Source organism: Trachurus trachurus (genome assembly GCF_905171665.1).
Source record: "Trachurus trachurus genome assembly, chromosome: 13".
NCBI lineage: Eukaryota > Metazoa > Chordata > Actinopteri > Carangiformes > Carangidae > Trachurus > Trachurus trachurus.
In genome coordinates this window covers 15,060,059-15,076,477 of record NC_139892.1, presented here as the reverse complement: position 1 = coordinate 15,076,477, position 16,419 = coordinate 15,060,059, and the positions used below count along the sequence as shown (strand labels likewise).

General features: G+C 42.8%; 1 protein-coding gene across 3 annotated transcripts in view; it reads right to left on the bottom strand.

Moving 5' to 3' along the window:
• kirrel3b (kirre like nephrin family adhesion molecule 3b) overlaps positions 1–15,385 on the bottom strand; it is a gene marked incomplete at its 3' end in the record, with an annotated part of 157,693 nt that extends 142,308 nt beyond the window's left edge. For all 3 annotated transcript variants that reach the window (XM_083984431.1, XM_083984432.1, XM_083984433.1), the window contains exon 1: positions 15,323–15,385. In XM_083984431.1, coding sequence (XP_083840557.1) covers positions 15,323–15,365 — 43 coding nt within the window. In that variant the 5' untranslated portion in view covers positions 15,366–15,385. The remainder of the gene's footprint in view (positions 1–15,322) is intronic.
• Between the last annotated feature and the right edge of the window lie 1,034 nt (positions 15,386–16,419).

Genomic DNA, 16,419 nt, shown 5'->3' with positions numbered 1-16,419 from the left:
GATAATAAATTTTGCTGGACGATATATTGTCCCACAAATTATTGACGATAAACGATATTATTGACACATTTTTTTTAGAACAAATTAACCACTAATATAATAATAATATTTCATAATAATGCAAGTAGACCCTTTTAAATGCGATAAACTTTTATTTCTCATGAGTATTTTTTAACCATTGTAATTGGAATGACAAGAACTTATATAGCTACTATCCTAAATAAATAAAATAAACAAAAAATAATAAACAGTGCAGTGCAGCTCTTCTGTCCCTGAAGCTCCACTTTTCATTCAAACAAACTAATGTGACTTCCACAGATGTAAGATTTCATCAATGAGACTAGCATTTATCTCCTAAAAACTATTAAACCAGCCGGAGGTAAACCTCTAAAAACCTGCTGATAAGTTTTCTTAGTCGTTTTCTCCCCCAATGACGGAGGTTGACCGGCCCGTGAGCTGCTGCAGACAGACGGCTGCAGACTGTGGGAAGCCCCGCTCCTCCTGCTGGCTGCTACCAAATTAGCTCCAAAAACGTCGGAGGAAATCTCCCAACAGGCGATATGTGGATAAACTGACCACAGACTGGGATCTAAACTGTGACTTTCTCGCATGAAAAAATATTAAAACCTTAAAAAGTGACGTGTTAACAGCGCGGCGGCAGCGAGAATTACGGTACAATAGCTTTTAGCTGCTTAGCTTTACAGCTAGCGCTGCCGGTTGCTGCCAAATGCATTCTGGGAAACAAAGATCCTGGATGACTGAAAAGAGGGTTCACTCCTTTCATTCTGCAAAACAAGCGGCCCAGGCGCTGAGACCGATGCACAGAGTGAAGCCTCTTTCATCCAGCCTGGTTGGAGGCGAGAGACCAGGAAAACAAATACGTGCGCACATGGCGATTTATCGAGGCCGGAAAAACTATCGAGTTCATTTTCATTTATCGTGCGATTAATTGATTTATTGATTATCGTCCCAGGCCTAACTCCAGCCATGTGACTTAATCGGTCTGACAGACTCTGGGTGCCTGGGGAAAGTCTCTCTCTCTCCGCAGTCCCCTTTCTCCTTAAGTTTACGCTCTCTGTGACAAACTCATTCTGGCACCTTTAGAAATGCAGTGCTCTCTGTTGGACGGCTCTCTATGGTCTCTTCACACTCGCACACACACACACACACACACCACGACTAAGCTTGCAAACTCTGTAGAGTACATGCCACACACGATGCATGCGCAGATGCACACAGGTACATGCTGGACCACACATCAACACAAGAATATGCAAAGGCATAAATAAACACAGAACTTGGCTAAAAAGCAGGACGCGCAGAGTCCCTCAGGCACACATATTATGCCTCACACCCCTCTCCCCTCGATACTCTCCTTGTTCCAGTTTAAGTGCTTACTCAAACAGCTCCCATGCATAAATAGGTAGCAGTTCTGCTTATTGGTTTATTGTTATTGAGTGAAATTTTCAATTAGTTTTCATCAGAGTCTCGTGGTGTCTGACCTCTTGTGTTCTTTTTCAGAGCTCATTACAAAAGCAATGGGATTGTGCGGCCGTGGTGCCGGCTAACCTTGGCTCATGTCCAATACATTCTGGCTAAGAAAGTGGGCTTGAGAAAACTTCAGCCGGTGGTTAAGGACCTCCCCGCAGGGCTCAGATGCTTCACTATTTAATTCAGTAACACAACAGCACCCCCGTGGCATCTTCAACCACTCCTCTTAATCTGGGAACTAAGAACAATTTTTATTTTCTAGAAAAGCCAAATGGCACTCTCCCTACCTCTGTCATCTTCTGGGACCTAATTTAACTTGGACAGACAGCCGTTTACTAAAAAGGCTGAGCATGGCTTTTTACTTTAAAAAAAAACGACGTACACACACACAAACACAAGAACAAAAGAGGTATATAACTCTTGGGTTCTTTTTTTAGACAGATACTGTATGTACATACTAATTTGCTAATATCATTACAAGGTGGCTGGTTTGGACATAGTTGAATATTTTTACTCATATAAGTCTCAGATGGAAAATGAAAGAAAGTGAAATGCCTGTATTAGACCTCCATTCCCCATGGTGCCAAATTATTATAGTCACCAAGAACTGTTTCAGCTTAGCTATACATGTATTATATTAAGAAGATATGACTCAACCATGACTCAGACACTGATTCTTGTCTGGTCTTAGAGTCGGTGTGTTCACTTCGCCAAAGAAGGAGCCTTTATTCTCTTATTTTTATCTTAAAAACATGTGCTGTGCACCAGACCACGTTCTGATGGGGTTGCTGAATATTTTGAGGGCTATTTTGCAGTGCACAATGGCTGGTTGTACACAGTCACACATTTTGGAGTGGGTCAGACTCCCTCTCTGACCTGCCTTTCTTTCAAATGTCTGTAGATGGACAGCTTTCATACTGATAGCACCTGACAAATGTTTCCCCATGACATACCATTTCACCTCCTCCCGTCATTCTCTTCCACTTGCCTAAGCATTTTAACAACACTGGCTTCCAGGCTTTCTCTGTCCTGGCTGAATTTATAGAGCAAGGGTCCTACAGAGCACAGTAATCTACATTTTTATTTATTTATCATTTCTGGAAGGTAAAAAGAGGAGAAAAGGAAAAGAAGGGGAAGATTTTTAGAAGTCAGATAAAGGACGGGTTTGGTCTGCTCAAGGATTCTCTCATTATTCTCTATTTTCAACAGGGGCAATGATGAGAACGAAACATTTCCTATCTCTCAAAGTGACAATTTGCCCATTTTATGCTTGTGTTATGCAGGCCTGACATCCTTTCATCCAATCTCTTTTCACTAATTTCATTTTTTTACCCTTTTATTTCTTGGCTGATAATTCTCACTTTATTTCCATTAGGCTTTGTTTGTTCACAGCGATCTGTTGCTGTAATTTATTAGAGCTGTCAGCTTAAATGATGTGGCATGCCGACACTGCCCAGCAAATAGTCACCCTCCCTACCCCCCAACCCTTTTCTCCTTTTATGGAAAGCTGCCCTAGTTTTTTTTTTTTTACAGGGAGGAAGAGGGAGACATTACAATTAAGGTGGCGACATCGACCCCCTGGTGGCCATGCTCAGGGACCAGATGTCCTGTCAGAGAGATGCCGGCCCTCACCTCCAGGGAGCTCTGGGTTGAAATCTGGTTCATGTCTCAGTGGGGGAACACTACTGCTCCTGTTCCATCATTAATTCAAGATTTAGATTGTGGGAGTACGAACCTCTTTCTTCTTTTATTCTACTTTTTTTCTGCTATACAATAGAAATTTATCATTCACTAATTTGTTCATTTTCATTCTTCTGAACTCACTCCCAGCTCTGCTCCCTCCATACTAATGTAATACTAATCTTTTGCTGTTCAAATCAACTTGATGCATGTTGTGCATTAGCAGCCCAACAATATCAGCATCTTCAAAGCTTGATAACCACTTGTATATCGACAGAGAACACGCTACAACATAATGGCCCTCAGAGCACAAGAGCAAGATCAATCGGAACAGAGATGGATTTCAATTCCATAGTCTATGTCTATATGTTACCTGTTGCAGCTGATTTAAGCATCAATATACTTTTGGTTTGTCACATGAGGGATGAAAGGAGTTAGCATGATATTTCATAAAGCAAACAGTTTTCTTGGCCTCCCAAATGGAGTCAAACTTTTTCCTTTTGTTCTCACGAGTTTCCAATGTTTTACAAATGCCCAGCTATCAGTTCTGTATGAAATACATGTCATTTCCCTCGCAGGAGGCCTTCGAGGAAATGCGATCACAAAGAGACCCCACAATCTTCACTTTTTCATTTCCAAGCTCCGGATACTGCTTTTCTCTCTCATTCTTTTTTTTTGGTCCTGTTCTCCTTTTGTACAACGTGGCTGCTGGTTTTTTTGAGATGAAAGACACTTGTTTGGCAGCCTTCAAAGAGTCACAGAACTCTGAAAGTCACTTGTATTCCAGAGCTGTTCATTCTCCATTTTATATCCAATATGGAGGTGATGATCAAAAGGAAAGGAGCTGAGGGAGAAGCTAAAAGATGTCTGCTTTGGAGTAAACAACAACAAAACCAATCCCCAGATCCACAAAAGGCTCTCTTTTAAGGATTGTCCTTCTGCTAATGCCAGAGAGCATACATCAGTATTTCCCTATTTGAAAAGTGCATTAGGTATTGATGAATCTTAATGGTTTTAACACACTCTTAGCTATCTTTCTTTTTTTCTTATTTTTGCTATATTTATCCAATGACCCATATGTTTAAAAAAATCCATTACATTAAATGTACACTTCTGAAGGCACAAAAAAAATGCGAGAAACCCAAGCATTAAGACATGGCAGAAGAAGACTGACAGCAGACTTCAAGCCATTAACTCTCCACTAGATGTGAAACACATCAGTGTTGAAGGAAACTCTATGGGCTGCATGAGATCCAACAAAAATTTATGAGATAGATGTTTCAAATGAGGCTGTGTTGGAGTTTGTACAGCGGGTCTGAGCAAATTGCATTTTTTAATGAAAGTCATGTTAATAATTCACGCTCATAACCTGGGGAAAGTTCAGGGGCCATGCACTGGAGGTGATGGGGGGATTGGTGACTCCTCTGAACATCCCACTGTGTGCTGCCACGATCATCTTCAGATGCCCTTCTACATTTTTAATGCCCCACTGTGCTGGTGTGGCTCAGTTTTGGGACACAGGCATTGACTTTTCTCAACCAGATCACAGGGAAACATAAGCTAAAAGTCGCTCAAGGGTATTTTTTTGCTAATAATAGAGTAATAATAATATAAAATATTATGTTATTCTATTACTCTACTAAAAAACAAACACAACAGAGTCCTTTGAAATACCATTGAGAGGTAGTTTGAACTAAAGCTGTTTAGAGGAAGATAGGCAAACAATGTGAAGTAATAAAATTAGCATACAACGAAAGCAAGGAATAATCACATTTGTGCTTGTTTGCACATACACACAAATACTCTACTCAGACAACAAATACACTGGCATTAAGGATTAGGGCTGCAAGACACAGATATGTTTTAATTTGTGACAGGAATTCTCTTCCTTTTGAGATTTCTTTCTTTCTTTTTCTTTCTTTGCTGTTCTTTATTTCCCCCTCACTTCCTTCCCAAAGCAATAGATATCTTTGTTTACCTTGGAAAGCATTGTGTTGTCATTACCATCATCCGTCGGCTATTAGATAACATTGCCTTTCTGCGGGGAGAAAATCCTCTAGTCATCCTGAGAAAATGAGAAGAGGACTTTGACTGAAATGCTTCATCTTATTTCTTGCTCTATTTTCTGCGAGTTTCAGCAGTGCCCAATGTGCTCCACACACACACACACAACATATTTTGCATTTAAAGACAAGCCTTGGTCAAACATGGCTCTGACATAACATAAACTAAACCACTGCAGAGATCAGTGCTTTCAGGGAGACTACAAATCTCAGCAATAACACCGCTACCATTTTCCCCAAAATGCCTCATGGGTATCAGTGATGAAATGGGACCTAAATTGCAGTGAACCTGAGCACTAAGCCTCTCCAAGCTAGATGTACCTGTGATGATGACACGGCAAGGTAACCAAGGTGCTCGCAATTGACAGTCCATTTTATAGCAACTATCCACTGGTCATACTTCCTGCTCTTAAAAGAAGATGAGTTGACCATGGTGGACCTGCCTATCCACCATACCCATCTCGCCTGATGTTAGTTCTTTGCAGGGCGCTGTCCACTCATCCATCATTACATGGGCCTTTCTCTAGTAACATTATCGCTTTAGATAAGGCTTCAATAAACTGCGCATGGCTTTTAGGGTTCTCTCTCATGCCACTCTAATCCAATCTCTGATGTGGAGTCTGTTCATCATCGTGCACCGCAGGCATTTTCCGTGTCCCTGTGCTCTTCGTTGCACAGGAAGTAATGGATGGCCTTGCCCTCGGTTCACCCAAGGCCTTTTGCTTCCTCTTCAGCTGTTTGTCTTCAGGTTGTCTCAAATGGGTCTGCACTGTGGTATTTTGATTTGATTAAATCAGGTTTAAAAGGTTGGAGACAGAGGGAGGCAAGGGGTTTGCCCTGCCCAGTACTGTGAGCCAGTCCTTTGCCATTTAGCATTGGGCAGTGGCCAAGAGAAAGTGGAAAAGTGAAATGACTTCTATGCTCCTTTGTGATTTGCACTAATGTCCCTCAGGCATTGAGCAATGACCACTGTGAATTCCCCCAGGACGCCAGCCAGATTGAAACCCCTGCCAACAGATTTGAAAGGATAGCAAATCATTTAAACTTCCTGATGTGCATTAGCATTTTTTTTCCAGTGCCCAGGCCAGCCTCCACAATATTAAATTGCACTTGATAAAATAAAATAAAAATCAGAGAGTGTGACAAAAGCTCTTCAACGTCCAAATCAGCAAAGTGACTATTGTAGTGGCCACTAAGAAATTAATTATACGATAAATTGCTTTGTTTACCCAATCAGGTTTCTGACATCCACTTGAGGAGCTCAGCTGATAAAGACAGGACTTAAGATTGAAGAGGCACTAAGGCATTGACAGGTGCGGTGCGGCCGAGACCCAGAGCAGTTAAATATATCTAGGGATTGCCTTTAGCTGATCCTGCCTGTTACTCCACATTATTATTGCGTATAAAAATAGGCCATGTATTAAAGTGGGCAAAGTGAATCCCAGCAGTACCATATTAAAGAAACATCAGAAGCACAGGCGTACGATCAATACAGCTATTTTCTTATATTAGGATATATTAATGTCCGAGGATCAATACAAACCTTTATTTATAGCATCTTATAGAAGCAAGCAACACTGTTCAGCACCCGGTGCTCAAATAGGGTTTCTCATCCATTATTGTGCTCTGGCTCACTGTGCTTTGGTAATGTAAGGGAGGTTATGGAATGTATGTGAATGGCTTGTGTATGTGTGTGTGTCTTTCGTGCAAGCCTTTTTTCTTTTTTTTTTGTATGATGGTTCTGCCAGATGAAGCTTTTTCTCGTAAATACTTGCATTGAATTGGTCTGGAGACCAATTGAGGGGTTTTCTATCAACATGCAAACGAAGCACCCTGTGTCACAGGTTTTCCTTAGAGTGATGTCAAATGCTCCTGCATTTCCCTCAACAAATACACAAATAGGACCGAAAGAAGTCGGCACAGTGCCAACATTAGTGGTAATGAAAGAGTGTTTTTGTGGGGGAGGGGTGGTATGCAGGGCAGTTTCTGGCTCCTCTGCTAACACTGCAAACCCCACTAGTGAATGGCCCTTTCTTCCCGATTGCTTAATTGTCTTAGTGGGACAGGCAGGTGGCTCAAAGCCTCATTTGGCATCTGGTGGAAAAAAAAAAACTACACACACATCTAGACAGTGTATGGGAGTGTTGGGGGAGGGTGGCAGCATTAGAATTTTTTTCTTCTTCTTCTTTCCCCATTCTCGAGACTCATCCCCCTTGGCAGATTTCAAAAGTTTTGGCTTGGATCAAGAGCAAGTTTGTGCTGGTATTGTGTTTGATGTGCTTTACTGAATAAAACATCTTTTGGTATTAGTGCCAGATCAAATAGCCTTTCAAAAAGCCATGCCTCTCACCATTGGTGCCCGGTCCCATCAAGAAAGTGGATTTCCTATCTGTTTACTAGCTGTAAACTTGCTGGTTTCATCACATTTCTTGTAGGAAGAGTGATGATTAGCCACCCTTTGCACCCGCAGCATCCCTGCAGTTAGGGGTTCACTTCTGGACACAGTGCCCAAAAACGCTGTTTGATAGTGGACCAAAAGCAAGCACTGCAGCTGGCACCACAGTAGTCATTGGGGGTTAGCTGCTTTAGCTTCTAGCTAGCTCTGCCTATCCAAAATGTGGAGTGTTTTGCCATGCAGTCCACATTTGTCACATCCCCACTGCCTTTTACTACTCCAAGTGAGGGCAGACCTGATGACATCATTGTCCTCCTAGCATTGTACAAATTTATAGCCCATCAAAGTAGCAGCTCCAATCTGACGTTACACAAGAACAACATGACATCAAATGACATGAATGATCTGGCCACACGCCCTGTGAATAGAAAACCCAAGCCATTCCTCTTTTGTACTGCTGAGCACAATTCTGATATATCTACAGTACTACAATGGAATCACACAAGGCTGGTAAAGCAAGAGTCGCATCGCTTCATGTGACTGTCCCCCGACTGAGGTGGTGTTTTAAATCTGATCCCAAGAGCGGTTTTTATTATGTCGCCTCAAGGTTTGCTTACAAATGGGAGTACTGTATGCTATCTACTGCCATTCTAGTTTTCAAAACATTGTGAAGGTAGGCAGACACATCCACAGTCACAAATCCATCAACAGGTGAGAAGCTTCTTCCTCCCCAGATTCGGCTCGTAGAAAGTTAAAAAGCTGATTTGCATTTATATTGCCATTCAAGGCTTGCAGCTGTAATTGTCATGGCACAGTGGTAAATGCACGCACACACACACACACACACACAGAATGCACGTGAAGTGTGCAGCATAAAACCTTTTTTCCATGAGTCCATTGTTATGAATCATGAGAATGTTGAGACAGGGAGAACCAGAAAAAGAAATGGGAGGAAAACAGGCGAGAGGAGAGAAGGGTGAGTTCATCCAGGTGTAATATTGAGCTGTGCCAGAAACTTCCCGCCAAACACTAGGAAGTCGTTATCAGATCAGCAACCCTATTCCTCAAGTGCCTCCTCTGCTGAAGCACCACATACATCTTCTGGGCTCTTTGCTAACACAGCCTTTCACAGTCACACCAATGCACTGACTGGCTGGTTTACTCACAAATGTTTCAAGCAATAGCGGGACACACGCATGACACCAGTTGCAGCACTGTACTGCAGTAAGGATCGCATGTGATTTACCCAAGCTTATACATGAGTGCTTCTTTCCACATACAAAGACATGTGCAGGTTACAATAGCTCTCCGTCTAGGTCCAACACACATGCATCAGCCTCCAGGGAGATGTAACAACAAGAGTTACTTTCCATAATTTTCAAAAGGATGTATACATTCCACATCCTACACAGCTAAAGCAACACCTCTGATCATATTCATGTATACGTTTGACCTTAACCTTTGCCCTTAAATCTGCGTTGACCCAGGTGTCAAGTATGAAGCATGTAATAAGTTCTGTAACACACTGAATGAATAAAGCTTGTAGTTTTGTTTGTAAAGCATCCTTTGCGTCCACTTAACCTTCAAATTAAAGATGTAATCTGCAATTTTTTTTCACATACAGACTACATCAGAGGTGACACAGCACGCAGGATATTTTAGTTCACCATTCTTTTGTTCACACATTTTACATTTTCACCCGCAAGCCCGTGTGTTTGTTTCGCTCGCTGGTTTCTGTGACAGATGTTGAGCCAAGCTCAGTGGTGTCACCCATGCACATTAAACTATACTTCTAGAAACACACACCTCACAGCAGCAGAATCCTTTATTCATCGACATTTTTTGTGTGTTTTGAAAATGAAGTGTGAGTGCCTCCTTCTCAACTCAATGTGTCTGTGCAGTATAACTCCTTGAACAGGCAAACTGTATTTAAATAATGTAATTCACTCATCCCTGTGGTGAGAGCTTTCATTCAGTTTTTTAAAAAAAGTGGGAAAATATTTTAAGGGTGAATGTGAGACAAAATGAACATTTGAGTTTAACATTTTCTCAGTGTGAATGTCTTGAACAAAAGGCTTATTAATGCCTCAGACTTGCAAAGGAGGGTTTTGACAGGAAAGAAAAACTACTTCTTGTTACAGTGTTTGAACCCACCTGGTAGAGAACCTGTGTTCTACAAGCAATCGCAAATCCCAGTAGCAAACTAGAAAAAAAATTCAAAATCAAAATCTTGGCTTGGTAGAGACAAGATTATCAGAGAGAAGACACAGTCAAGCTAAAAAGTAACAACACTCCTCTTTCATCCCAGCTGTGGCAACGCTTTGTCCTCTCCAAGGAAAAAATAACAGCCTATGATGCACCACCACTCTACTCAAAACACCCCCACAACTGAACACACGCAGCCCTGTGGAGCCGCCCTTAGTTGCTTCAGCGGGAAAACATAGCTTGTTGTTTCCTGTGCATTAAACTGCAATTTAAAGCCATTAATCCATTTTATAATCTGTCACCAAATAAAATCCTGACTAGGGCTGGAGACAGCTTCCACAGACTCCCATACGTTCAACAGTACTCTTGGATTAAGGTTTTTTTTTTTTCATTTTCTTTTTTTCTTTTTTAAATGTGACTACCTCTGACTATCTCTCGTGTCACTCAAGGTTAACGTCTCATGCAGGAGGACGAAGATGTGACAATGAAGACCTGCATGAAGAAGTGCAGCGGCTAACCCTGCCTTCACAGGTGACCCAGTGATCACAACAGCATCTGGTTGAATTACTTAACACTGCCGCCCAACAGACATGTAATCCGGGATAATGCCCTTTTGCTGAGTGCTCCAATCTGGATAAATTCATCCCCGAGGAATGAGATCCAGCGGCGGAGTCTCAGAGAGAGGAGATGAGGGGCTTGGGGCTTGATTGGTTGGTGCTAAAGTAAACTGTTGGGGCTGGGAGGAGGGTCTTCTGGATGGATAATGAAGCCCAACAGTAAACAGCTTGATTTTTGTTGACTGGCTGACTGACTGCATGAGAGGAAGCAGATCATTGCCTGGTTTTCCAAGAAGACTCCAAACTAATCATATTCCTTTTCCCTGGCTGACCTGAATCCTGGAAGACTCAAATGAGGCTTTCATCCAGACTGCAGTCACTGGATGTACTGCACCATCATTTTTCAGTTCAGTACTGCCTATAACTAAAACATTTGGAAGACTAGTTTCTTAACACGAACTGATCTTCCACTTTAATATCACTGCCATCTCTATATTTAGTGAATGATGTATTTATTCATCAAATATTTGGATAGTTATAGACCAAACTACTTTTTTTTTCTTACATCGCATCATCCAAATACAGGTCTCAGCCAAAACTGATTTTTCTTGGAAGTTCCATCTCTCTTTAATGCCACAAGCACTGACAAACATTGGGACTTACAAGTTCCAGCTGCCCAGCGCCAGCCTCTTAGATTATTTATTCATATGTTTACTTATTACCATAAATATCCAACAGGGCACTCGGCTCAGAGGGATTACAGTGGGCTTAATCTATCGTGGCACAGAAATGAGCAGGGGTCACAGCAGCTGAGGTGACTTAAGCTGGATAGCCTTGATGGGACATGCAGCACAAACAAGAAAACAAACTGCATGCCACTGGGCCCCATCGTGAACTGATGACATCATCTGTCACTCGCTGTGTTTGCATGTCACCATCCAGACAGGGTTAGCATTACTCAAGCCAACTGTCATTTATGGTGACTGGGAAAGTGCATATTAATTGTCTCGTACCAGACTCCCATCAGAATACAAACAAAGCCTACAACAAACTGTGTCTCTATTCAGCAGTTGTTAGTCATGCTGCTTGTTTTGAATATATGACTGCAGGAACCACACAGCTTATGTCAACATGCAAGAAAAATGTTACATTGGTTTTAGCATACTGATAGAATGAGGATAAATCAATTAATTACCTCTGAGTTATTATGGTCATAATCCACGAATTAGACAGCTGTGAGTCTTGCTTACAAATAACTATTCATAATAATGAGACTGGAAATTGGTATTTCTGTTTGAGTAGTGTTGTGGAATGTAATGGGCTGTATTTCTTTTCCCTTTTTTTCACCTCCTTTGAAAAAGCGAGAATGATTTCTCCATCCATAAAAAATCCACACATCCAAACATGACATTGGAAAGACATTTAATTATACTTTGGTTGAGAAATATGTATCAAAGCCTGCTGCCCATGAAAAGCGGATTTAGAATCGTCAGACAGCAGTTAATAGACAGCAGTAAATGAAAAAGGGGCTGCTGGGGGTACTAAGACATGCTTTCCAGGACTAAGAAACAGCTTAGTCTGGCTGGGTGGTGAAATCGGGAGTTCTGACATGAGATATACGAGGGGGTGGGAAGTAATGAAGGCAAATGGGGGGAGGGAAGAGGCAGGAGATTTTTAAGAAGATTGGGATTTCATTCCTGTGCAGCAGCACTGCCCCTAGTGGGCAAACTCTAAGCCAAGCATGCCTCAGCTGCAAGATTTAATTTCCCTGAGAAAGTGAAACAAAAACCCAGACAGTTTGCATATTAATTTCACAAGATGTCACTCAGAGGGAAAAAAAGGCAGAGAAAAGGAGACAGAAGAAAAGAGGCGCAGAGAAAGGGACTGAGCACATAACACTTAACATTCCCAATGTTTGATTTTTCTCCTGCACATTTTCTTCACAGTCTGGCACATCCAGTACAAGCCTATTCTTAAACTGCCCTTCCTCCACTGGAACATCATGCTCTCACATATTTCACCCTTTCCCCGACAGAGGCTCGGGTTCTCAATCACACTGCATCTCCCAGCAAAAAAAAGAGAGAGGAAAAAAAAAAAACACATAAAAAAAGAAAAACAACAGAGAGAGACAGGGACAGGGAGCAAAAAGAGGGACGGTTAGTCAGAGGGGGAGGGAGAAATGTGCCGCTGCAAGGTGAGGAGTGAAATAAAGAGACCAGGAGCAAAGTGAAGAATGTGAGAGTTGCTGGACACTGTATAGATTGGATACGAGGAGGAATGGCGAGGAAGTGGTGCGAAGAGATGAACGAGGTTCTGGACAAGTTTGGCCTGAGGTGAATATGTTCCTGGAGACTGTCTCCCAAATCCTCCTGACTGGGGCTGTGTCATCTGTCACTGTCAGGAATGGTGACAGCAAAAGAAAAGGTGCCCTAGATGCGGTAACAGCACAGCCAGGATGGAGAGCATCTCGCAACAGCTTTCCCTCTCATTCTCCCTCTCTGTCTCGCTCGCACTCAACCATTTATTTTGCAAAGTTGAGAGAGAGAAAAAAAAGCGCTCTGTGCCGCTGAACATGGACTGACTCCTCTCTCTTGCTCATTCTTGCATTTTCACGCTCCCTTTCTTCCTCGCTCTCTCACAGGATAGCTGTGTCTAAGTATATGACTGCTACGGTCACAACTCCCCTTTGTCCCCTTGTTCATAAAAACAAGATTGTTTTCCGCAGCTTTCTGCTGACACCGACTCGGCACATAAACAGAGCCGTAATTTGTACAACAACAGTAAGCTACAGGGAAGCACTTTTTTTCCCCCTAGAGGCATGCATAGAGAAGGTAGGTTGTTATCCCCTGTTTACCTGGCAGAGGGAAGCAGTATTTTATAATATGGTAATAACCAACTCTGCTGAAATGTACAGCAATCCCACCTCATTCCAGTTGTAGCAATCACCTCATTCCAGCTGGTGCTATCGGAAATATGTTGTTCTGGGAATTGAAAACTGAGCTTGTGATGCTACGTAGATGAAAATATATCTGTAACAGAATAAAAGTCCAAAACAAAGAGTGCTGCACATCAATGATGTGTAATTCAAGTCGGATGTTATTCCAGCTACACACTTGAGATAAATGAAATTACATTGCAGTACAGATGCAGTAGAGTCAGTTGTGGATACAGAACTTAACAGATGCCGAGCAGAGTGGAAGAGAAGAAACTAATGACTGATAATGTCTTTCGGCATCACAGTAAGTGCAGATGGTGAACAAATGCGGTGAAAGACGGTGAAATCAGGAGAACAGGACATAGCAAAGCAGTGACATCAGGACCAGTTACAGCATCTAAAGTACAATGCCTGATGTTCTGTAACTGCCCCAAAATAAACTCCATGACCTACAGAGGAAGTTGCCGCTACTCTGGCTTTGTCCACTGGGTCGGCACACACAGACGGCTTGTGCCAGCTTACCAGGTCACACACAGGCAAAGGAAACAGAAACTAAAGCCCACGGCCTTTCTGGAAGAGATCTACATTGGTTAAAGCGCAGGCGATGCTGAGAGGGAATTAGCAGCTTCATCATTCCAGTCAGGTGCAAATTGGTCTGTCCTGATTTCATTATTCCCTCACCCCTTTTTTTCTTTTTTTTTTTTTTTATATACACAATAAGTATTTAGTTGGCAGGAAAGTATAATGACAGTAAATTGTCGTGTTTGATGAGGAGTGATTTTCCCCTCTCTTTTTCTGGCTGTTATCAGCTGTAAACCAACATGTGGAACAGCTGAATTCAGTGCAATAGAAAATGATCTTGTTTACCAAGTTTCATTTGTTGCCGCTGTGTTAACAGCATGTTACTGACTTTGAGCTGTCAATTCCAAGACGATGTGTCAACAAACTGAGATCTCTGATTGGGGAGAACTGGGTTCGCCTTTTCTGTGCTGTTTCTCAACTAAAGGTTACAACTCCCTCTGGGAAACTACCCCAGACACTGACACACACACACATTACATACATAGATGCACAGACCCATTCATTCATTCAGTCAATGCCCTCCTTAGAATGTAGTCCAGTGTGACGGGGGTCAAACTTTGAAAAGGGGGTGGCGGGTGTGTCATTGACCCTGACCCCGCACAGCGTAATCCCGGGATCTTGTTGCGAACCAGGCATGACAAACATCCGCTGTCTGATTCAGCCCTGTGCGCGTCGGTATATCTCACAGACACCAGAGAGGTAGAGTTGTGCTGTACTTTACTCTCCTCTATTGTTTTCCAAAGACAACCACCTGGTGGCAAGCTGGGGAAACAACTAATCCATCCTCATTCTGTCCACAAACAGACTGTCTAGGAATATAAATAACAACAGAAGATCGTGTCCACAGGGCTGGACCTGCCACGCTATACTCACGAGTCTGCCCCCTGAAGCATTTCACCGTTAACTTTTTCTCTCTCTTTTCTTTTCAGCAGACCCCCCGTAGTTGGACTCAGTGGGGAAGGGCTGTCAGTTCAAAACAATGTGACTTAGGAGTGAACGCTTGACTGAACTGGACTAGGGTTAGAGGGCTTTGTTTGTGTGTCTGTGACAGGAATATCAAACCCACAGAATAAGTATTCAACATGTCTGCTTTGAAAGCTATGGAAAACTGCAGACGGAGAAAAGTGCAGGCTACAACTACTCAGAGATGCTTAACCTGAGGACGGCCACGCTGACAGTGATACTTTCCTCTGAATTCCTCCTTTCACGTTTGCATCAAGCATTTAACAGTGCACATGGGAGTGCCATACAGTATTATTAAGCAGTTAAAAAAGACAAAACACAAATGGTAGCAAAAGCTCAGACGTCACAGCAAGAAATGAATTCAGAGAAACAGTTCCCAGCCAGCAAGTCACATAGCAATCACAAGCACGCAAGATGTGATGAATAAGCAACTTAAATCTGGAAAACTTACCATGTCCGGAGATCCACAGGAGCAGAAGGACCCAAGGGATCATGACTGGGGAGTGGAGAGGGCAAAACCTACAAAAAACAGTGGGCGAGTGTGAAATTGAAGTTGGCAGGCACAAACACATGCACGAGATGAGACAGTGCTCCTCTGTGCTGCTGGGGGGGACGGATGCTACAGTCCCTCAGTGGTGTCTCCCTTTACCAGTGGAAGGCTGGTAGTCTGTCTCCGGTCCTTCTCTTCCTCTGCCCCTTCTTCTTTTCTTCTTCTTTTTCTTTTTTTTCTTCTCTCTGTGTCTCTCTCCTCTCTGTGTCACTCTTCAGAGTTGCCCGTGGTCAGCGCTGCCTCACACGCTCTCTTGTTGATGTGAGCTTGTAGACTTTGTGCGTCTTCGCTGCTGAGTCTGAGCATTCACACGCTCACTCTTTCTCTCTCGCTCGCACGGTTTCTCGTTGCCCATCCATTCTCAGCCTCTTCAGCCCTCACTTGCCCCCCTCCTTCTCTTTCTCTCTCATGCGCTCTCTCTCTCTCTCACTTGCTCAACCACTCACAGAGCAGACACAGTGGGGGGATAGAGCTCCTTAACTAGACTCCTCCCTCCCTCCCTCTCTCTCTCTCTCTCTCTCTCTCTGTGTGCCTCGCTGTCTGGGTGGCTGTGGCTGAGTGTAAGGCTGGGAGACTCGGGTCCTCACTCTGGGAACGAAAGCTGCCATGGGAGAAACAGAGAGGGTGCAGTTCCAATTAAAATGAGAATAGGAGCAACTTGGCCTCTATAGCTACAAATAACACAGACATCCAACAAAACAAAAGTGCAGTTTCTTCCCTCCTCCCAGTTACGACCCTTGCCTCTTTGTGGATTATATTGGGGGAGGCTGTTGAAAAATGTGTGAGCCACCTTTCTAGAGAATTGATAAAGATCACATTAGCATTCAAGACCTAAGCTGTAGTATTCATTAGTTTTCTGTTTTTATCAGAGGTGAATTAGATTCATAGCCACTCACTCACGGAGCCATGATGCAAGACGTCATAAAATGCTCAAATACACTGCATGCTTACTAACAAGTTTTCTGAGTTGTGCATATTGAATATAAGGGGCATTTCTC